At 52.9% G+C, this 21,237-nt stretch overlaps 10 protein-coding genes across 10 annotated transcripts; 5 read left to right on the forward strand and 5 right to left on the reverse strand.

The window, feature by feature from the left end:
* The first annotated feature begins 2,473 nt into the window (after positions 1–2,473).
* QC763_0082590 (uncharacterized protein) lies at positions 2,474–5,233 on the forward strand. Its single transcript, XM_062906133.1, has 2 exons — positions 2,474–4,428; positions 4,480–5,233. The coding sequence occupies exons 1-2, from the start codon at positions 2,877–2,879 to the stop codon at positions 5,184–5,186; spliced, it is 2,259 nt and encodes a 752-aa protein (XP_062764084.1). The 5' UTR covers positions 2,474–2,876; the 3' UTR covers positions 5,187–5,233.
* On the reverse strand, positions 5,143–7,105 carry QC763_0082600 (uncharacterized protein; the record flags this gene model as incomplete). The annotated part of the gene is made up of 2 exons (XM_062906134.1): positions 5,143–5,502; positions 5,570–7,105. The coding sequence occupies 2 exons, from the start codon at positions 7,103–7,105 to the stop codon at positions 5,143–5,145; spliced, it is 1,896 nt and encodes a 631-aa protein (XP_062764085.1).
* A 335-nt stretch (positions 7,106–7,440) lies between these two features.
* QC763_513020 (uncharacterized protein) lies at positions 7,441–9,259 on the reverse strand. Its single transcript, XM_062913854.1, has 2 exons — positions 8,016–9,259; positions 7,441–7,961 (listed from the first exon to the last, which is right to left on the reverse strand). Exons 1-2 carry the CDS (start codon positions 9,060–9,062, stop codon positions 7,566–7,568), a joined length of 1,443 nt encoding a protein of 480 aa, XP_062764086.1. The 5' UTR covers positions 9,063–9,259; the 3' UTR covers positions 7,441–7,565.
* Positions 9,260–9,366: 107 nt separating this feature from the next.
* QC763_513010 (uncharacterized protein) lies at positions 9,367–10,895 on the forward strand (the record flags this gene model as incomplete). The annotated part of the gene is made up of 3 exons (XM_062913853.1): positions 9,367–9,561; positions 9,643–9,718; positions 9,793–10,895. The coding sequence occupies exons 1-3, from the start codon at positions 9,559–9,561 to the stop codon at positions 10,893–10,895; spliced, it is 1,182 nt and encodes a 393-aa protein (XP_062764087.1). The 5' UTR covers positions 9,367–9,558.
* A 25-nt stretch (positions 10,896–10,920) lies between these two features.
* Positions 10,921–13,716, reverse strand: QC763_513000 (uncharacterized protein; the record flags this gene model as incomplete). Its single annotated transcript, XM_062913852.1, has 6 exons — positions 10,921–11,253; positions 11,311–11,511; positions 11,570–11,817; positions 11,870–12,298; positions 12,350–13,459; positions 13,526–13,716. 6 exons carry the CDS (start codon positions 13,714–13,716, stop codon positions 10,985–10,987), a joined length of 2,448 nt encoding a protein of 815 aa, XP_062764088.1. The 3' UTR covers positions 10,921–10,984.
* Positions 13,717–14,404: 688 nt separating this feature from the next.
* Positions 14,405–16,494, reverse strand: QC763_512990 (uncharacterized protein; the record flags this gene model as incomplete). Its single annotated transcript, XM_062913851.1, has 2 exons — positions 15,838–16,494; positions 14,405–15,781 (listed from the first exon to the last, which is right to left on the reverse strand). Exons 1-2 carry the CDS (start codon positions 15,973–15,975, stop codon positions 14,405–14,407), a joined length of 1,515 nt encoding a protein of 504 aa, XP_062764089.1. The 5' UTR covers positions 15,976–16,494.
* Positions 16,104–16,400, forward strand: QC763_0082650 (uncharacterized protein; the record flags this gene model as incomplete). Its single annotated transcript, XM_062906135.1, has 2 exons — positions 16,104–16,286; positions 16,395–16,400. 2 exons carry the CDS (start codon positions 16,104–16,106, stop codon positions 16,398–16,400), a joined length of 189 nt encoding a protein of 62 aa, XP_062764090.1.
* A 583-nt stretch (positions 16,495–17,077) lies between the features above and the next one.
* QC763_512980 (uncharacterized protein) lies at positions 17,078–17,982 on the forward strand (the record flags this gene model as incomplete). Its single annotated transcript, XM_062913850.1, has 2 exons — positions 17,078–17,135; positions 17,195–17,982. The coding sequence occupies 2 exons, from the start codon at positions 17,078–17,080 to the stop codon at positions 17,785–17,787; spliced, it is 651 nt and encodes a 216-aa protein (XP_062764091.1). The 3' UTR covers positions 17,788–17,982.
* On the reverse strand, positions 17,345–18,935 carry YKE2 (Prefoldin subunit 6). Its single transcript, XM_062913849.1, has 4 exons — positions 18,585–18,935; positions 18,281–18,527; positions 18,010–18,225; positions 17,345–17,923 (listed from the first exon to the last, which is right to left on the reverse strand). Exons 1-3 carry the CDS (start codon positions 18,643–18,645, stop codon positions 18,093–18,095), a joined length of 441 nt encoding a protein of 146 aa, XP_062764092.1. The 5' UTR covers positions 18,646–18,935; the 3' UTR covers positions 17,345–17,923; positions 18,010–18,092.
* Positions 18,861–21,212, forward strand: VPS4 (Vacuolar protein sorting-associated protein 4). The gene is made up of 2 exons (XM_062913848.1): positions 18,861–20,217; positions 20,283–21,212. The coding sequence occupies exons 1-2, from the start codon at positions 19,574–19,576 to the stop codon at positions 20,953–20,955; spliced, it is 1,317 nt and encodes a 438-aa protein (XP_062764093.1). The 5' UTR covers positions 18,861–19,573; the 3' UTR covers positions 20,956–21,212.
* Positions 21,213–21,237: the final 25 nt, after the last annotated feature.

Raw genomic sequence — 21,237 nt, forward strand, 5'->3', positions numbered from 1 at the left:
AGAAGATCAGATGAAGAATTTCAACGCACTATAGCCTGTTGAATCTTTGATCCATTTCGAGAAATCCTAGCCTCAGTTCTCCTGTTGCTGTCTAGATTTTATCTACCTAATTTTGTCGGACAAACGTCGATTTGACAGCTCTAGGAAAGTGGCTATGCTCCGTATGAGTCTCCAACCCAGCAAGGTTGATGTCCTTCCTAGCTGTCTCAGGGTACTGAAAAAGAGATGGATATCCTACCTTTGCCATCTCCTCCAATCTATCAACATTATTCAACCCAGGCCTCTCACCACCGACTCCGTCCAGCTTTGCATATCTGTATGTTGAATTGTTCTCCAAGGTAGAATCAGACCACATGATCCCCTCGCCCATCTTGTTATATGTCAAACCAAATGGTTCGATGGCCCCCTCAGTCTTGTTAAGCTTGATCTTCAGCTCGTCCGCAGGCGCTCTCCCTGAGAAATTGACAGACTGTCGACCCGTGGGTCTGACAGGAGTCGGCGTAGCTCCAAAGTCTGATCCCTCCATCGCTATCCCACACTCCACAGACAAGTCCGATCGCCCTGTGGATGGTACGGAGACAGATCGAACCGGAATCTAGGCCAGTGATTTGGATTGTGAGGCGGATACTAAAGGAAATGGCGTGGTCAGTGTCATAGTCGCATATAACGTAGATGTGGCCAGGCTCAGGGATCGAGTCTTGACGGAGGGGAAGAGTCCTATGGGGGCTGGGTGCAGAGAAGTCCAATCGCGAGCGGCGGTAGAGAACTTTCTGAGCGGCGGGGCGACGCTTGGTGATGGCGCTGGTTGGCTTCATGGTTACTGCTGTGGAGAGAGGACAGTTATTATTCGATCCAGGACAGAACATCACCCATGAAGAGCCTGAGAGACATGATGCTCACCTGACACTCGAGGCCCTGTGAGAACTGATAAAAGCCACTCGGGCAATATTTTGGTGGTGCGGAAAGCCTTCGTGTTTCTAGTGAGATGTCGGTTGGCAGTTGTGATGGAAAACAGAGTGTTTTTCTGGCAGTTGCCTTGCCACGATCCGCTGTATTTGCACAACAATAAAAAGGGAAGTAGTAACAACCTCCCAGCTGTGAAATTGAGTATAGAGTTATTGCAAAAGAGACTATATATACTGGCTTTTGCAAACATGCTAGACCGTCATTCAACCATCAACCTTTTTGTGCTGATCCAAGAATCGCAGTGAAATTGATAGTTGAGAGAAGTTCTCGAGTTCCCTTCTCAGTGAAACCATTCTCCTCTCTGATGAAAGACATCGTGGGAGCAGTGCGGACTTCTGTACGATTTTTTGAGGTCAGCTCATGCTTCAAATCGACAAACCGGACGTTACTTGACAATAATAATTTTACTTACGTGACTAAAGGAGTTTCTTCGCCGTCTTTGAGAAGCTTGTGTCTTGTGATCTGAAGTCAACGCGGCAAGCGGTGGGTTGCCAGTTGGAGGTGGTGACAAGAGAGAGAGAGTAGAAGAGTAAAAAGTGGCGGGGGCAAAAGTAAAGCTGCAGGCAGTGAAATGGAAGGTGAGTCGCTCGAGTGCAGGGACAACCTCCAGCTTTTTCAGGCTTCTACTTTCTCGCCAGCAAGATCAACACTGTGAGAGTACCTGCTCGATTACGTAGCTGACACTGTGGTTGCAGCCCGGTACTCTCTTGGTGGTGAGAGATGGCAGTTTGTGGTTTGGTCAAACGGGAAAGGAGCGGGAAACAAACACCTCCTGCAGTAATGGTGAATTGCTAATCATGAGACACTGAAAGATGATGCCAACGCTTTCAAAGCAAAGCAACCTACGAATGTTTCAACAACTTTAGTCGCCTTTTACTACCTAGTCCATCTTCGCAAGTGTGACAGGCTCTTGTTCTGCCTGAGTCTCACCAGTCCTGATGTTTACACTACTTCAGTTATGTACATGTGGCAGGACAATCACATAGGACTCAGATTGCTATTCTTTCGACGTAGCATGACTGCCAAATCAAACCCTACGAGAACTGGTGAGTAGTGCCTGCACTCAACGACGACTGATCTGTTATGTATCTTTTGAGATATATCTGAGGTGTCATACCAAAAGGACGTCCTTGGCCACGGGGCTAAGGCAAGGGGTATATCTTCACATGAGAGACTGTCAACTGGATTGAAATCTGGTCGCCAACATCCCTTTCGATACCCTGCTACATCAACAAGTTCCATACCTAAGAACTCCTTTTAATTCTCCATTGTTTTGTTTGTTGAATCATTGCTGCTATACTCCACCTTTTGTTTGTTGAATCATTGCTCTTATACCCCACCTTTTGCTTGCTTTCTGGGCGTAGCTACCTACCATAACATCGTGCCTGGAGGGAATTCCTTCAGGCTAGTGTGTTCTGCACAACCACATGCTCAACCACATGCTTCACGATCCCTCCATCGGAACAATTCCGACATCTCTCCTCCTCACACAAAGACCATCATCCTGGCACGATCCTACGCTAGCCTTTCCCCAGATACTTGCGCCCAATCACGATCCTACATCAGTGGGGCCAAGTCGGGGTAGCTTCTCCACCAACAACAACAGCAGCCCCGCATGGGCATCATCAGAGCAAATCAGACGATCGACAGCCTCAAATCCCAACTAACCCCAACTTCCTCCTCGCACAGAACCGACCCAACTTGTGTTTCAAGGACACAAAGAACAGCCCACAACAGTTGGGGTATGCGGAGTTATAGCGACCACCACTGCCCTATTTTGTTCCCGCCTGTCATTGTACATACCACAACACCACCCTCCTCGCGACACACTTGGCTGCAGCCCGAGTGAGACAAACGCGCCTCACCATCTTCAATAAGCCTGCCGCCAATCATAAACCACCACCGCAACCATGGCAGCACCACCACCACCATCATCATTATCATCATCATCATCATCATCACCAAAAGAAATCCCCCTCCCCGACTCAATCGACTTCCTCTCCGAATCACAATGGACCGTCTTCATGGCCCTAATGGACACCATCGCGCCCGCGATCCTGCCCCCAAAGTCCATCGCCTCTTCCGACAACAACCCCCCCGATGACAAGTCAGTCCTGAGGCTCTCCCAACAAGAATACGCCGACGCCGCCTCCAAAATCCGCGCAGCAGTCTCCCCCCACGAGGTCACCGCCGAGACAATCGAGTCCTACCTCCGCGAACGCCCCAGCGACAACCCCATGTTTGAAAAGATCATGAAACTCGTCCTCAGCGGCCTGCCCCCGTCCAAAAAGAGGGAGCTGAAGATTCTCTTGAGTGTCTTGTCCACCAGACCAGGATCCTTAATCCTCACATCGTACGGCACGCCACTGCCCCAACTTGGGCTGGAGGATAGAACCAGGGTTTTGGAGGGTTGGAGGGAGAGCAGGCTTTGGGCTGTCAGGGGGTTGTTCAAGTCGATGACTACGCTGGGCAAGCTGGGGTTTTTGAGGAGTAGTAATACTTTTGCGCCGCTGACGGGGTTTCCTTCTGTGCCGAAGGAGTGGGTTGCTACTTCTTCGTTTCCGTTTGAGTTTATCAGGCCAACGGCGGAGGTTGAAACGGACGTGGTGATTATTGGATCGGGGTGCGGGTCAGGGGTGGTGACGAACAGGTTGGCGAATACGTTTGGCAAAGGGGTCAAGGTTTTGGTTTTGGAAAAGGGGGGGCATTTCGACGCGTCGTATTTTCCCATGTCGCAGACGGTGGGGTTGTCGGCTATGTTTGAGGCCGGGGGGGTGGTTGAGTCGGATGATGGGTCGATTACTGTTACGGCGGGGAGCTGTTTTGGGGGTGGTGGGACGGTGAACTGGAGCGCGTCGTTGCAGCCGCAGGATTTTGTCAGGAAGGACTGGGCCGAGACATACAAGATGCCTTTTTTTGACGGGAGGGAGTTCCAGGAGTGTTTGGATTATGTTTGGGAGAAGATGGGGGTTACGGATAAGATTACGCCGAACCATGGAAATCAGGTGCTGTTGAATGGTGGGAGGCAGACGGGGTGTAAAAGGTGCAAGATTGTGCCGCAAAATACGCGCGGTCAACCGCACAACTGTGGTTATTGCACGTTGGGATGCGCTAATGGTGAGAAGATGGGACCTGTGAATGGATGGTTCCCAGAGGCTGCTGAGAAGGGGGCTGTAGAGTTTATCGAAGGGTTCAGGGCTGAAAGAGTCCTTTTTGATGAGAAAAAGAAGAGCAAGAAGGTGGCCTGTGGTGTTGCGGGCGTTTGGACCCCCAAGGAAGGCGGAGAGCCGATCAAGGTTGTCGTCAAGGCCAAGAAGGTGGTTGTCAGCGCTGGCACGCTGTGGAGTCCGGTGGTTCTGATGAACAGTGGGATCAAGAACCCCCAGGTTGGCAAGAACCTGTATTTGCATCCTGTCAACTTTGTTGCTGGTGCTTTCGATGAGGACATTCGTCCTTGGGAGGGTGTGTGGACCCTATCAGTTTCAGTGCATGATCAAAGCTAACAACATCCAGGCGGCAGTCTCACGACGGTGGTTGGCGATTTCGAGGACCTCGACGGCAAGGGTCACGGCGCCAAACTGGAGGCCATGTCCATGATGCCCAGCTTGGCACTTCCCTTCCTCACATGGCGCTCTGGAAGCGACTACAAGCTGATGGCGGCCAAGTACCGCCACATCAATCAGTACATCTCCATCATCCGTGACAGGGACACTGGATACATTTACAGAGACCCCTATACCGGCGACCCTCGTATCTCGTACACGCCGTCCGATTTCGACCGCGCCCACAACTTTGTCGGTGTTCTCGAGCTCTGCAAAATTCTGCATGCGACTGGGGCGAGAGAAATCCACCCTTGTCTGCCTGGCTTCCAGCCATTTGTTCGGTCTCAAGGCGACTCAAAGAAGACGGACAAGGCGTTCAAGAAGTGGCTCAGGAAACTGAAGAAGCATGGCAACAAGCCACCTGTTGCGCCGTTTGTCTCGGCTCATCAGATGGGTACCTGCCGCATGAGCGCCAAGGCAAAGGACGGTGTCGTTGACCCTCGTGGTAGAGTGTGGGATACCGAGGGGCTGTATGTGGCCGATGCCAGTGTCTTCCCTACAGCCAGCGGTGTCAACCCTATGGTCACGACCATGGCTCTTGCTGACTGGGTTGCGAGGGGTATTTGTGAGGACATCAAGGACGAGCTGGTTGTTGAGAAAGTGCCTTCGAGGTTGTAAAATATGTACATGAGTAACGGTGATTCGATACATGGCCGACGGACGGTGGATCATGATTAATATGTAATATTGTACATACAGCTATGTGCGTAAATAATATGGTTTGCACGATCAGTTCAGCCCCTTTCGTCCGATCACACCCAATCCCCATGTCCTCAGAACAGGCACAACAGCAGCAAACCTTGACCCAGCCAATGCCAGCGCCAAACGAGAATTCGGGTTCTTTCCAACCCAAGCAAGCAGCCAACCCGAGGCCATCACGGCGAAAGCGGTGAACCACAATCCGGGCCTCCTCCTCTTGGCGATACTCGACTTGCCAGTCGCGGGTCCCTATTCACATGTTAGCCATTGTCACCTAAAGGAGCCACCTCATGGAAACTCACACTATAAACCCAGTCCCCCTTCTTGATCATCATACAATCCCACCAATACCTTGCCTGACTCCACGGATACGTCATCCCATTCCACACCCTCCCCGTCTCCCTGTCTCGAGCTGTATACCAACTATTGCAAGTCTCACTCGTAAACACCGTCTTCCCCAACGCCTCCTGAGCCCGCTCAACAAACTCCCTCTCTGCCTGCTCCGTCACATCAACAACCGACGCCCTCCCCTCCAAACAAGGCTTGATAACCCTCAACGCGAAGTTAACCCCGTTCTCAATCGCCATCACAGCCGAAGTATGCCCCGTAGCCGTATTCGGCCCCCACAGCAAAAAGAAGTTGGGAAACCCATGCAACGAAGTGCAATTGTACGCCTCCGGACCAGGAAATGTCTCACTCCAATGCTCCTGGAGGGTATGGCCCCCCGTACCGACAACCGGCAAGAGTGTCGTGGGTGTGTTCGTCTCAAAGCCATTAGCCAAGACCAGCACATCCGCCTCCACCACCCGTCCATCAGCCATTTTCACCCCGTGAGGTAAGATCTCGACTGCCTTGTCGTTGGTGAGGGTTATCTTTTCCGAGTGGAGACATTCCAGGTAGCCGGAGTCAAAGACGCGTCTCTTGCACCCGATTTCGAACTCGGGGACGAGGAGGGGGTGGTATTTCTGCGGAGCGGTGGTTTTCATGTACTTTTCCGCCATCTTCCTGCGTCTGGACCGGAAGGAGGCTGCCGAGGGGGTGAGGGTGAAGCCGGCCCAGTCGGCCTCGGCGAGGTGGTAGACTATGAAGCGTTGGAGGAGCGTGGCGCCGGGCATGCTTGCCAGAAGCTTTTTGGCAAAGGGGGAGACTTTGGCGTCGACGGGGGGATAGATCCAGTGTTTGGAGCGGACGATTTGGGTGAGGTGGGCGGTGGAGGAGAGGATGGAGGGGACGATTTGGGCGGCGGTGCAGCCGTTTCCAAAGACTACCACTTTTTTGTCGTGGAGGGAGACGGAGTGGTCCCAGCGGGCGGAGTGGATTACCGGACCTTGGAAGGAGTCGATTCCGGGGACGTCCAAGGGGCGGGGGGAGTTGAATTGGCCTGAGCCGGAGAACAAGAACTGGCATTCGTGGTGGGAAGTGAGGTTGGTTTCGAGGTCGAGGATCGTCAGCCGCCATCGGGGGTTGGTAGGGGAGGGGATCCATTCTGCTTTGGTGACTTTGGTGTTGAACTTCATGCGCGGAACGAGGTTGTATTTCTCGGCGACTTTGGTGAGATAGGCGCGGAGTTCATCGTGGGGAGGGAGGAATCTGGTCCAGTTTGGGTTGCGCTCAAAGCTGAAGGAGTAGAGAGCTGAGGGGACGTCACAGGCTGCGCCTGGGTATTGGTTGATGGACCATGTCCCACCAACACACGGTTGCGAGTCAAAGAATTGGATGGATGAGGGCGAGATGCTGTACCATCGTTGGATGGTAGCCCCGAGAGCTATGCCTGAGAAGCCTGTGCCGATACAGGCGAACTGGGTGAAGGGGACTTCGGTTTCTTTGTCTGAAGACATCGTGAAATGCTATGGCGGTGGGAACATGTCAAGAGAGCCTCGAGGTGAGAACCTGGAGCACATAAGCCGCAAAATCTATACACTAGTCCAGACATCTGACGATATCCAACTCTTGACGTCGCAGGTGCTAGCACCAATATCTGCAAAGGGGCAACAAAACAAGCTAGCGGGATCCTCCCGATGCCTCGGTCCCCCAACAATTAAGCCGCCAAGACAGAGATTGGGGTGTGCCAAGAATGCAGATCTGGAGATGAGACAAGGATGCCCACGGGGCACACTGATCCCCGCAACCCCGAGACGGCACGCGACAGTTGGACTTTAGAGGCAAACGGCAGTGGGTGATGAATGTGGTGGTAGGTATCATTCTTGTATCATATCTAGTAACTTCAGTGAAATTCTATCATCAGTTTTCGTTGATTTCATTTCGCTTTTTATTCTTTTTTTGTCTTGATCAGCTCACTCAGCTTGATTTTTCAGACCTCTCGTTTCTTGCTCTTCTCTCGGCTCTGTTCGATCTGCCGGATCTCTCAGCCCTCTCAGCCCTCTCAGACCTTTCAGACCTCTCAGCCCTCTCAGCCCTCTCAGGTCTCTCGCCTGCCTCGCTCCTCTCGGCTCTTTCGGGGCGTTCAGGTCTTTCGGCCTTCTCAGGTCTCTCAGCTGCCTCGGATTTCTCGGGCTTCTCGGGCACCTCAGGTGCTTCAGATCGGTCAGACTTTTCAGCGATTTCGGCCTTCTGAACCTTGACGGCCCTCAAGCCTCCGTTCTCGTCAATGATCTGTCGCCCCTGGAATCCAACCGCGAGGTTGACTGTGCCATTTCGGATGAGATATGTGTACACCCACTCAGGAAGCGCCCTCTGTGATAGTGTCAGCTATTGTGTCACTCCATATGCGAATGAAAAGAATCTTACCAAACAAGTGATGTATCTCATGATTCCCGGTAAATACACAACACCTCCATATCCGCTCTCAATCTGTCTGACAATAGTCTCGGCCACCGTCTCAACGTGAAGCAATGGCGCTCCAAATTGCGACTGACGGGGCACTCCTGACAGCAATGGTGTACGGATGAAGTTGGGAATAATGTTGGTCAATCTGACCTTGTCGGCCTTGTGTCTATGCTTCAGTTCTAGCGCCAGGCCCTCATGTAACGCTTGAACGCCAGCCTTGGTGGCAGAGTAATCGACGATGCCCGGCGTGGGAACAACAGCGCTCATGGAGCAGATGGTAACGATATGACCGTGGTTCGTCTTGGCCATGTGCGGGACGAACTCCTTGATGAGCAGGAACGGAGCTTGAAGGTTGGTCTTGATGGTGACTTCGACGTCGGCGTAGGATCCTTCCAAAACGCTGAACCCGCGGGCAAGACCGGCGTTGTTGATCAGGACAGTTGGATGGCCAACCTTCTTCTTGATGCGCTTCGAAACAGAGCGCACAACCTCGGGTTTGCTGAGATCGGCTTGGAAGTAAAAGACCCGAGAGGCATCGGCGGCAGATGGCTCCCAGGACATGGGAGCAAAGTCAACGATGACAATCTTTACACCCTTGTGCCAGGCCAGCAGCATCTTAGCTGTGTGCTCGCCAATGCCGCTACTGGCCCCAGTGATGAGAACAATCTCCTTGTCGAGGGTCTTCCACTCCCCGGGCTTGTTGCGCGTCCAGTTGTTGGCGGTCCATTTTGTGAGGAACTCGTTGGCAGAGTAAGCGGCGCCAACAAGACCAAGGGTCAGGGCAGTGCGTGCGATCTTTGGAAGGTTGAGGTCGCGAGGGTTGAGCTTGACACCGAGACGGTTGGCGTGAGTGAAGAGGGCGGTCAGATACTTGACCGAGGAGTCGAGCGTGAGGAAGTGGGCGGCGCCGGCAATGGGAAGGGCAAGAAACTCGTTAAGGGCAGTGTACCGGACGACTCGGGCGAGGCTGTCGAGGTGGAAGCCCTTGTTTTCTCTACGGCTAGCCATGTTTGTTTTATCCAATAATAGTAATGATAATGATACGGAGTAATGCTGGCAGAATTCTCAAACTGTACAAAGTTGTGTCAAGGAGAAGAAAAAGGTGAACTCGTCCACCGTGTCACAGTCACACACACCACACACCGCTACTGCTGACCCTCACCTGTGCCTTACAACCCCTCCGCTCTCCCCTCCTGCGCCCCTCATCCTATCGACCCCTCCACGACAGGGGGTGTCCCTGGTCGTTCCCCAACTGCCAGCAAAACATGTTCCCCACACTCTTGGCGGTACCCAACCCCGCAAAGTGGGCCGAGGACAACCCCTGTGAACAAGCACATGAGAATGTCCAGATGGGGAATGGATGGAATGCAGAGAGGCCTTGCCATGGGGAAATATCGTTGAGAGGCCGCCAGAACCTGATTTCATATTTCATTTTCTTGTACCACCAGAATCAGCTGTTACGCTACCCTTTGCTATTCTTTTCTGGTAGAATCATATTTTCACAATGGTAAGTGGGCCTCAACACCATCAAATTTTCTCACGATGTCAACAAACCCCCCTTTCCGTTGCTGACATAATTCCTCTGCAGGCGCCCGCATCATCCAAACCGCTCACCCTCTCCTTTCTAGGGAAACTTTCCCTTCTCTTCAAACTTCTCGTCGTTGGTATGCTTTCCTTTTTTTTTTTAAAAAAAAAAAAGAAAAAAAACACCTTTCTTCCCACTCTAACACCCTCCCAGCCCCTCCAACCCTCCTAATCAACAACCTCCGCTGCCACCTCCTCGCCCTCCTCCGCGGCGCCTCCCTCAAATACTACACCCTCTGCGCCTTCAACAAATTCGGCCTCCGCCACCTCACCCCCCTCCAACTCCAGTTTATGAAACCCCCCACTGTCGCCTATTACAAATCATGGGTTAGAAAGCAGTCCATCGCCGCCATCAAGCGGCTCTCCACCTCCAATGACACCCCCAAACCAGAGGACCTAGTGTTATCCGAGCTCAAAGTCGACATTGAATCCCTTCACGACGGGCAATCCTCGCTCCTCTGGCTAGGCCACCGCACCAAAGCCAAAAAGGTCGTCCTTTTCTTCCACGGAGGGGGCTACGCCATCCCCATGTTACCAGGCCACATCAACTGGTGTCACCGCGCTTACCTCCTCGCCTCCCCCGGCGACGTCGCCGTGGCGATACTGCAGTACACCCTTGTCCCTCATGGTAAATATCCGACGCAGCTAAAGCAAGCCGCGGCAGGTTTGGATCATATCCTCAAAGCGGGGGTCAAGCCAGAAAATATCATCTTCGGTGGTGACTCCGCTGGTGGAAACCTGACTTGCTCACTCCTCTCCCACCTGCTGCACCCCCACCCTGACGCGGTGGCCGTCTCCCTTTCTCGACCTATCGCCGGCGCGTTTTTGGTGTCGCCTTGGGTGTCGACTAGGACCGACACGGCTAGTTATAAAAAGAACAACGGGATTGACATGCTGTCTACCACCACCGTTGACTCCGCCTGTGGGCATTTGCTACCCGAAAACTTGACAGACGAGGACAGGGCGTGGGTTATGCCTGTTGATCTACCGCGGGAGAGGCAGGAGGCGTGGTTCAAGGGGTTGGACAAGGTTGTTTCGGAGGTGTACATCACGGCAGGGGAACAGGAGGTTTTCTTGGATCAAAGCGTGCAGTTGGCGGATGTGTTCAAGAAGGTGAACAACAAACTGGATGTCAAGGTTGAGCTGATGAAGAGTGAGGCGCATGATTGGATTCTGCTGGAGGGGGAGAATCAGCATGATGGGGATGCGACCAAGAGGATGAGGAGTTGGGTTAGGGGGTTGTGGGGGTTTAACTAGGTGTGATAGAGGCGAGAAGACTTGGTGTTGCCATAGAAGGCTGTAATGTTTACTATTTATTGTCTGTATGAACACAGTTCCGCGAACATCTACAACTGAAAGTTATCTGTCCCTAACCCACCTGTAAAGAAGTCTAAAGGCTGGTCCCAATTGAAGAGCGAGGTCACGTTCAGCATGCTCAGGTCCGCATTGCTGGGAACTTCCCATTGGAGACCGTTTCCAAAATCCAGAGAAGTATGATGTGCTTGGGCTGAGTTGAAGCCATCCTCCCTGGGCAACACGATACCCTGGCCAGCTGGGGTGGCGGCAGTGGCAATCGGGGTTGGAAGGACTGGCCTGTCGGTGTCACCGGCTTGCTCTGGTGTTCATGTCAGTGAAAACCCCGCAGTATTCACGAGAGCATCTTGAAACATACCAGCAACGCGTGCCATGACATCACCATGCACCTTTTGCAGCAGTTTCAGAGACCTGTGAGCAGAGATACTGAACGAAGCAAAGTGTGCCAGGATTTCCTGGCAAAGAACCCATGATCTTTCCAGGCGTCGTTGATCCATAGAATCAAGGAGGGATGGACATAGATAAGCGACAATAACTGCAAGGCCACCAGTGAATGCATCTGCGGAGCAACGGTCAGCAGAGGGACCAGTAACGGGAAGCGGTGAAACTCAGCATACACAATCCATCCCACCACCAACCTCCAGTTGTGTCTGTCTGATAAGTCCTGGAAACCAGCTCGACCAAGTCCATGGCTGATCCCAAGCAAATTTTTGCACATTCTGCTGCAAAGGAAGCATACAGCATTCTATTTCCACCAAAGGGTCCTTGCTTCACCGGTGAGGTTGGCTCTGTTGTTCCAGAATCTGAATTTGAGCAAAGTTGGGTGAGGATCGGTCGATGAAGCATCAGCCGTACATAAAGAAAGCTGTTTATTTGGTCAGCTCAGACGGCGGGGCCATCGACTCAGGGCTACTCACCTGGCATGAAGCACATTTCTCTGCGTGACAATAATCTTCTTCTTGTCTTCTGGCATCCCGCTAATATCACTGGGTGCTGTCCAAGACATGGCGGGGCAAACTGCGGCCTCATGTCTCGACAACTTGGCATCCAGCTCCAGAATGGCATCCAACCCATACAGCGGAGACTCATCACCGGTGGTCCCTGACGAAGAACTTGGTGCTCCTCGGCCTTTGGGTGACAGATAGATACTCGACAATATCTCACCCAGGATATGACATTGCCGAATGTGGTCAAGAAAGAAGTTCATCCTCGATGTCGTGGTCACTTCATCGTCAATCTGAGCAAGTGTACCGGGCCACTCATCATCCACCAGTTCCAACCTTGACGGCAGCGGCAGATCATTCACATCCGTCATCGTCGGCCTCCCAAACGTCATGCTCACGATACTGCTCCTGCATCAGCTTCAACCCTTCCCAATCCCCACAAAGAGCACTCACATATCCAAAATAACACACCCATGCCACGTCCTCCTCCTCACCTCCCTCTCCAACTCCGACCTCCCCCTCCTCCCCGCCTCCGTATGCAACCCCAACCCCTGCGCCACCCTCCCCGCGACCCCCAGCGAATTCCAGCACCTGCTCGGAAAAGGGGTACTCTGCAGCAGCAGCGTCATAAGCAACAAACTCTGCACCACACCCACATTATGCATATCAATCAAATCCAACCCCACAAACTTCTTCGCCCTCTCCAAAAAAGTCTCTATCGCGCTGACCCTGTCCTTGGCCGACAAATCACTAAACTGACACCCTATCGCAAAGATAGTATTGAGCGCAGAATGAAAAACGATACTCCCGGCCCCAGCCCCAGGTTCACTCCCCAACCCCAACCCCGGCTCCGGCACCCCTTTTTCCTTCCCCGTAACCGGCTGCCAGAGCTGGCGGTAGGCGTACATAAAGGTTGGCTTGTGAAAGAAGGGATACAGCCAATAAACCCGGTCGAAGAACCTCCCGATGAGGTAATCAGCCACATTCCTCGGCGGCAAGGCGAACCGATCAGGCTGCAGGAAATTCAGGGGGCCAAAATCCGCTTTTGGCGCCGCAAAGGTTTGTCGGAGGTTGCCCGCTGCCGTTGTTGTGACCACCGATCCGGCTCCCGGCAACGACGAGGACACCCGGTGATGATGAGGCTTGACACTCCCGTAAGCCTCCTTCATGAAACTGGCCGCGCTCGAGCTGCCGTAGAACTCGTCTTGCGTCTCCTCAAAGGCTTGGTTGACGTCGTGTTCGGCGCTTACCGTTCCCATTGCTGTTATTTTCGTGGCGTTCTCTAGGGAGTCCAGCCCTTCACAGTCGGGAGAGCGTGGGTCGAGGATCTGGCGATGCGGGACAGGCAGGGGAGTAGCAGTGGTGCATTGGACGTGGTCTTTGATCGCAGGAGTAAGAAGCCCATTACCCGGCCCGGGTTGGACCGAGACGGATCTCCTCCCCGGCCCGGCCCCCGGGTCCGGAGCCGGCTCCTCGCTCGGATCAAGTGGGGGAGTGGGGATCCCATTCTCGGAACACGCCCGCTCAAGCCGTTGGATGCGTTCGTGCAGAACCCGGATGTACCTGAGGAGATGGTCAACATGGGGTGAACGTTTGAGGAAAGGTACAAAGGACACCAGAAAAACTCACGCCTCATTGCTCGCTGTCCTGGCATTCTCAACCGTGTAGATACACTGATGCAGCGGCAGCGACCGCCGCTGGCAGGTGGAGCAGATCGGCTTGGCTCCGTCGCAACGAGACTTCCTCTCCCGGCATGGCTCGCAAGCCAGGGAGATCTTTCGGCGCTTCTGCTGCCGCTCGTTGCGGTGTTCGGGATCCATCCCGGGTTGGCAGTCTAATCAGGGTAGGCAGCTTCGGTGCAGGTGCTGGTGTGTAATGCCAAGATTTCTTTCTGCTCTGCGTCCAAGTTGAGATTCTGCAATTCGGTTTACGCCAATTAGAATCCACATTAAAAGTCAACACGCCTGAAGACACACCTCTCAGTCGTATAGCCCGAAAGTCCGCAACGCTGGATGTTGATGCCGATGAACCAGGCATTCGGAAGGCACCCGAGACTTCGCGGGTTGGTTCCGACCCGAGCAGGCCCACATTTCCTTCATGCCTGGACCCCTGATCGAATCCAGCATTGGAAAAGATAATCAAAAGGCCATAAATGCAGATGCTTTATTACACTCGCTCGAGTCGCCTCTATCTAGCTCTCTAATGTTGTCAACTCGTCTGGAAACTCATATCATCGCTTCATAATCACCATTGATGCCCCTATCCCCCAAAGCCAAATTTCAACCCTAAACGCCCTCGCTAGTGCTGTCGGAAAAAGCGTCTGTAGCATATCGAAATAATCGGGACTATTGCCATGACCAAAACCACCCAGCGTGACCGGATGTTACCAATACCGCATGAATATGATCCAGATGTGATGGTGGTATTGTCATCATCGTCGGGAGCATCACCTCTGACGGTCAAAGTCCCGTCATCATCGTCATCATCTTCGTCGCCCCTCCAGCCGTTCTATGTCTTTCCCCGAAGATCGCAAACGTCGACATTGAGGTCCGCTTCGATGACATGCCCGGCAGGCTGAAGGGCGTTCACGTAAAGTTGATCGCCCGGGACATCGTGCGGATGAAATGGATCCGTCTTTCGGCACTTCAGCATCTCCGGTAGGCCCGGTGGGTTGGTCAACCGAAAGACTCCCCAGGAAGGTTCGTATCGTGGGGCGCAAACGATGGCAATACTCTCAGACAACATAGCTTGGTAACTTGCCTGTGTATGCATGTCGCGGGAGCTGAGGAAGCATGTTTGCGTCGGGTGCGTGTGGATCCAACCAATCTGTATCAACTCCTCCTTGTCACAAAACTCCCAAATGTCGGCTTCGTTTCGGGTATCACAAGTGTTCTCGGTACAATCCTGATCGGGTATCACAAGGTGTGTGATAAAAAGGGCATTGTTGATGTTGGCGCCGCAGAGGAGGCCGCACATTTCGAGCCCTCTTTTGGTATTTGGCTCGGCAATAGCGAGGAACCGTCTCCGAAGCGACTCCGGCAAAAAGATTGAACGGATCGGGTCACCGTTCTCTAAATACTTCTCAGGTTTAAATGTGTACCTTCTCTTGGGCTCAGGTACGGGCTCGAGGGCTTCTTTAGGCGGTCTAACAGGAGATTGTGACCTCGTTGTGACACATGCTTCAGTGTCCAGTTCCTTCCTGGGCCGTGGAGGGGGTGAAACGGAGGGAGGGCGGGATGGCTCGGGCAGTTGCTTGGGAGGTCGTGGTGGCATGGGCCGAGTAGGGGGGGGACTCGGGCGTCGAGGAGCGGATTCGTACGAAAGAGAAGCCGACTGCTTGATCGAAGGGTAAGAATAGTTGGTCGACTGTAAGCGGTCATTGGTGTCTGATGTCCTATACGATCGGTCCAACTGATTTCGAACTGCCTCCATATTCCTGCGCTGCAACTCATCTTCTGAAATTATTCGAGACGACCGAGAAGGCGCCATCTTAGTCGCATTTCTCCTCCGGAGTCGTTCCTTGTTGGCCATTTCGATGGCGAGATCCTTATTGGACCTGGCATCTAATATGCTCCCCGGCGAAGCGTGGTTCCAAGACAGGGCTGGATCCACCAGTCTGATTGTGCTCTTTGCCGGAGGTTGTGACCGGCGTTGAGCCCTCATTCGTGCCTCCCATCGGCTGTAGTATTCATCAATCTCAACCCGCATCGATTCCATCAGCTCTATGATGGCAGGGATGCGTTTGGACAGGGTCTTGTATTGAGGCCGGGATTCGGGAAGGTTGATATCGGGATGTGTTCTGAGCTTATACATAACGAGATCGCAGTATCGTTGGAACATCATGAAGGCCTGGGGAGTATTCCCATCGCGGAGGTAGTGGGTGGCCTGGACAGAGCACATGTCAGTACTGGAAGAACGCCATGGTGGGATTCTCGACTGACCTCCCGGTAGACAACTTCAGCCGCCCGGTACCACCGGTTGAGGGGGAGCTGGGGCAGGAAGTCATATTGCAAACCCAGGTCTGTGAGCTCCTTAACCGATAACGGCCGGTCGCTGTCCATGTTTGGCGTTGAAGCCATTGTGATTTGGTAGAACAGCTGCAGTTGACCTGTTTGGTTGGATGTATCTCGAACAAGAGAACGCGACACCCCACCATCCTTGCCCTGGGCCGCCTGGCGGGGCAAAGATCAGCCAAGTAAGCCAAGCCATGCACGGGCCCCCAGTGAGGCGAACGTTACACGTGAGAGTATCACGTGAGACTCTTTGTGGATCAGACCGATGCGCAACGCACGGATATGGCTTGGCACTTGAGCTGAGCGTTGGACAAGGCGAAGCTACAAAAATTCGATGGTGTCAAGAGAATGGCATCTTGTTGGCGAGACCGAGTTTGGTGAGATATTTTCTTCTGACCGCTTGTTGAGATTTTATCAAACTTCGGAGAATAACGGAAAATACCCTGGATTTCATCAGAAAAACCAGTCAACAAAATTACACACAGACCTGAATCCAACTGCAGCTGATCGCGATGCCAGAACTTTTTGCCAAGAACACGGCCGATATCTCTTGGTCACAATTCGGGCGGATAGGGCCGAATGCCGAGCATCTTCAATCAAGGCCAAACATCCATCCATCAACCATTGTCGATGGCATTGACAAATTCTGATGTTGAACACCACGCAAAAACGTAATCGGAATATGTCGGGTCGGAAATTAGGGCGGTGATATAGCGAGGACGGGTTACACGTCGCTACCAGCAACCCTCCTGGTCGTCTGAAGGGGCGGAAGTGCCACCAACTGCGCCTTGCCACGAAAAAAAAAAAAAGAAGCGTTGAGTTGGTGCCTCATCTCGCGCCGTGGTGAGAGAGACCCGACCCGTTACAGGGAGCCAAGAGAATTGTTTTTCCTATCTTTGGTAATATGACCGCCTATGCCGGGCCTGTCCGCTTGGTTTTGTATGAGGTGTTGGGTAGTACCGTGTAGGTATTAAAGGGTTGATGTTGCCACTGTTTGTTTCGTAAATGTTGATCTTGAACTTTTTTTGTTTATATAAAGGCGTCCATCTCACAATATCTACCTGATAAGTAAACAATCATCAAGCTACTTCATCATACCTACTTGCAGAGTACTATCGAGATACTTCACACAAACTATTCCTTCAGTACCACATATACCACCATCACCATGGCGATTTCACTCCCCCACCAAAGGCCATCAAGCCCACCAACCTCCAAACTCCACCGTTAGTGCCCCCTTCTCCCCGTATCCATCAACACCCAGGCTTACTAACCTCCCCCATAGAAGCCCTCCTCACAGCCCTCTCCCCCTTGACCCTAACGCACACCCACCTCTCCCTCCCCCAATACCACCCCACCCTCCTCGCCACCGCGGTGACCACCCTCACCAAAATCTACTCCTGTCCGATCACCCCCTCCCTCCCTCAGCTCTTGTCCGCCATCCTCCCAGAGGAAACCCTCCCCATCCTCTTCGACACAACAGGCGCCCTCCTCTCCGGCCTTGACGACCAGGCCAAAACCATTCTTTATATCCAGGCCGTCACCGGGCTAGTTCTCATCTTTGAGCACCTCTGCAAACATGGGGACATCACTGCTGGCGTGGTGGATAGAGAGCTGAGGTTGTTTGAGCAGAGCAAGCAAAAGAGAAGTGTGCTGGAAAGGATCGAGGAAGGGGGTTTGTTGGGGGAGTGTTATACCGTTGAGGCGGTGGTGGAGTTTATTGTGGGGGTTATTGACGAGCAAGAAAAAGAAGAGGTGGTGAATGAGGTTGAGATTGAGCAGGTGGTGACGAATGAGAAGGTTGACTGGGAGATGGGGAGCAGGCCGTATGGGAATATGGGCTTGCCGTGGGGGTTTACCATTATGGCTTTGAACTAGAGATCATGACCGGGAGGGTGTGAAGGAAGGGGAGGATTATGTCTTTTGTAATATCTTTTGGTGGACTGTAACATTAACAAATCTCCATTCTGGGTTTGGATAGATCGGGTTGCTTTGGGGGAAATGGCTGGACCGTCTTAGATAGATACATGAACAGTTAGACTGATAGGTTTGGGATTATGTGGTAATAAGGGTAATGAATAATGATATGTCGCAACTCACTTATACTCGTCAAAATTGCACTGTGGTCATACACAACCAAAAACAACTATTGCAAGAAACACGGTATTTTTATTCTCACAAGTTTAAGCGCGCCCCTTGACAGCCTGAGGGCCAGCACCAACGGCAGCCTGAGCACTGGTTTGAACCTGAATGATCTCGGTCTTCTTCTTCTCCATCTTGGCCTGCGTCTCCTTGATGTGGCCTTCCAGTCTCGTGCTGTATCCCAAGTCAGTCTCCAGATAGCCACCAACATGGCAGAGATATAACTTACATTTCCTTTTCAATAAACTCCAACCGCCCCTTCACCGTGCTCTCCGCATCTGTCCTGTCCTGCTTCAAGAGCACTGGCCCGATGAGCTTGTAGATGGTCTCGCCGTCTTTGAGCTTCTCGAATTCCTGTTCTGTTGTCAATGTCATCCTGGCCGATCTCCATGGTGGGACACGAACCTGTTGTACGCCCAAATTCTCCTGCATCTGAGCCTCCAGCTTTTGCCGAGACGTTACTGTGTCTTGGAGATCTAGAGACAGATGTTAGCAAGCTGTGGACGAACAGATGACGGTGAATGGGGGGGTACCTTTTTGTAGCTTGGCGTAGTCCTCAGAGAGGGCCTGAAGCCGACGTTGGATATCAGCCATGTTGACTATTTCTTGTCCGGGATAACCTCAGGAATGGCCCTGGGAACGGATTGGATAAGGTGAGCAAGCCGATATCTTCGCCTCAACAGCCGCTGTGATGACGAGAGTTGGGCAGTGTTGAGAAAAGTGGGGTGCTGGCGCAAATGAGAATCCGCAAAATGCTGCCTGCTAGTTACTCAGCACTCGAAACGATGACGGGTCGCAGGAAAAGATCAAATGAATGTAGAGGTATATTCTTGTATGTATGTACACAATCAGAAGCAACCTAGAGCTCTGTCGAAGGAAATGGGAGATGACATGTGCAGGCTGTTAATGCTTACTGCCTCTTTGTGTGCTTACACTAACACGGAGCACCCCGCAGCATCAACCACAGACCCCGCAGGTATCAACTTGTCCTTTAACAAGACCAATGCTCGCCTTTACCATTACTGCAGCCCCGGGAGAGTTTGGTAGGGACTGCCTTTTCTTTCGATTTTGAACCCTTGGATTACAGGTGCCAACTACTGAATCCTGCAGAAGCCAGTGTGGGATGAACAGGACGCTGCGAGCTTCTTCAGCCCACGTGCCAAGACACCACTGACGAGGTCTCGACTTCGTGCCTTGCTTAAAACCAAACTCCAAACACCCCTCATCAACCACGTCCGCACCGCTTCGGTCACCACATCTGGCGTCCCAACTATTTGTCTTTCTGCAACATAATAACCCGGCGCCCTCCTCCAGACAGTTGCTATCCTCAATCTCTACAATCCCATCTCCCACCCTCCCGCCGACAGCGGCGCTCATCTGCCACTACCCGCTGCCTACCATCGCATCACCCCCACGGGCGGGCCAAAACAACATCTCTCCTTCCCCCCGACCCCCCTCCTCACAAACCAAACCTACTCCCGAACGACCTCAACCCCGCCTCGGTGGTAGCCCCTCGCCCACCATGTCCAACACCGACTTCCTCGACCGCGCCATCAAACAAGTCCGCACCGCCATCGACGCCGACAACGCAGCCCAATATGAAAAAGCCTACCAGCTCTACTACGCCTCCCTCGAGCTCTTCATGCTGGCCCTCAAGTGGGAAAAGAACCCAAAGTCCAAAGACATGATCCGCGCCAAAACAGCTGAGTACATGGACCGCGCCGAAAAGCTCAAAGCCCACCTCGCCGACGCCGAGTCCAAGAAGAAAAAACCCGGCCTCGTCGGCGCGAACGGCTCCTCCACCGCCGGGACGGCAAAAGGGAAGGAGGCGGGGGAGGATGGTGCGCCTGAACTAGATGAGGATAGCAAGAAGCTGAGGTCGGCGCTGGCAGGCGCCATCTTGCAGGAGAGACCTAATGTCAGCTGGGATGACGTTGCTGGGTTGGAGCAGGCGAAGGAGGCGTTGAAGGAGGCGGTTTTGTTGCCGATCAAGTTTCCTCATTTGTTTCAGGGGAAGAGGCAGCCTTGGAAGGGGATTTTGCTCTATGGGCCGCCGGGGACGGGAAAGAGTTATTTGGCCAAGGCGGTGGCTACCGAGGCGAAGAGTACGTTTTTTAGTATTAGCAGTTCTGATTTGGTGAGTAAGTGGATGGGTGAGAGTGAGAGGTATGTTTTCTACTATCTTTTACCCCTAGAAGAGGAGGCAGTTTGCTGACGAACGACGATAACAGGTTAGTCAAGCAACTGTTCGCCATGGCCCGCGAGAACAAACCATCCATCATCTTCATTGACGAAATCGACGCCCTCTGCGGCCCCCGCGGCGAAGGCGAGTCGGAAGCCTCCCGGAGAATAAAAACGGAGATGCTCGTCCAGATGGACGGTGTAGGCAAAGACAGCAAGGGGGTTCTCATCCTCGGCGCGACCAATATCCCTTGGCAACTCGACGCTGCTATCCGCCGTCGTTTCCAGAGACGAGTCCACATCAGTCTACCAGATCTGGCCGCGAGGACAAAAATGTTTAGCATTGCCATTGGGGACACAAAGACGGCGCTCAAACCCGAAGATTTTAGAGAGCTGGCGAGGGCGTCGGAGGGTTACTCGGGTTCCGACATCAGCATCGTTGTTCAAGACGCGCTGATGCAGCCGGTCAGAAAGATTCAGCAGGCGACGCACTTCAAGAAGGTGATGGTGGACGGCAAGAAGAGGATGACGCCCTGCTCGCCCGGGGATCCGGAGGCGGTAGAGATGACGTGGGAGGGGGTGGAAGGGGAGGAGCTGTTGGAGCCCATGGTGGAGAAGAAGGACTTTTTGAGGGCTATCAAGTCGAGTAGGCCGACAGTGTCGCAGGTGGACTTGGAGAGGAACGAGGAGTGGACGAAGGAGTTTGGGAGTGAGGGTGCGTAGACCGTGGAGGGAGGGAGGGAGTTGCTGTGCATATGGTCAGATATGGGACGCGCGTGGAAACCGCAGGCCAGGCGTGCGGCGTTTTACAAGACCTTTTTCAAGTGTTAGCATCGAGAACGGGCGCAATGGAAACTGCGGCGAAGTAATATTCTGATTTGGGGTCATGATCAATAATTATGCGTCAGTTCCACATCACAACGGATTTAGCCAACGAGGGTCAAAATTCTGAAACTTATTAAAACTCATTCTTGTTTTCGTCTCCATGACCATGTGTGTTGCGTG

This window comes from Podospora pseudopauciseta (assembly GCF_035222475.1).
Source record: "Podospora pseudopauciseta strain CBS 411.78 chromosome 5 map unlocalized CBS411.78m_5.2, whole genome shotgun sequence".
Classification (NCBI taxonomy): Eukaryota; Fungi; Ascomycota; class Sordariomycetes; order Sordariales; family Podosporaceae; genus Podospora; species Podospora pseudopauciseta.

Coding starts and splice junctions, on each gene's coding strand:
- QC763_0082590 (XM_062906133.1), top strand. CDS start 2,877: ATGGCAGCACCACCACCACCATCATCATTATCATCATCATCATCATCA. Junction 4,429..4,479: donor GGACATTCGTCCTTGGGAGG/GTGTGTGGACCC, acceptor AACAACATCCAG/GCGGCAGTCTCACGACGGTG.
- QC763_513020 (XM_062913854.1), bottom strand. CDS start 9,062: ATGGCTAGCCGTAGAGAAAACAAGGGCTTCCACCTCGACAGCCTCGCC. Junction 7,962..8,015: donor TGAGATACATCACTTGTTTG/GTAAGATTCTTT, acceptor ACACTATCACAG/AGGGCGCTTCCTGAGTGGGT.
- YKE2 (XM_062913849.1), bottom strand. CDS start 18,645: ATGGCTGATATCCAACGTCGGCTTCAGGCCCTCTCTGAGGACTACGCC. Junction 18,528..18,584: donor CTACGCCAAGCTACAAAAAG/GTACCCCCCCAT, acceptor ATCTGTCTCTAG/ATCTCCAAGACACAGTAACG. Junction 18,226..18,280: donor GAGTTTATTGAAAAGGAAAT/GTAAGTTATATC, acceptor CTTGGGATACAG/CACGAGACTGGAAGGCCACA.
- VPS4 (XM_062913848.1), top strand. CDS start 19,574: ATGTCCAACACCGACTTCCTCGACCGCGCCATCAAACAAGTCCGCACC. Junction 20,218..20,282: donor TGGATGGGTGAGAGTGAGAG/GTATGTTTTCTA, acceptor CGACGATAACAG/GTTAGTCAAGCAACTGTTCG.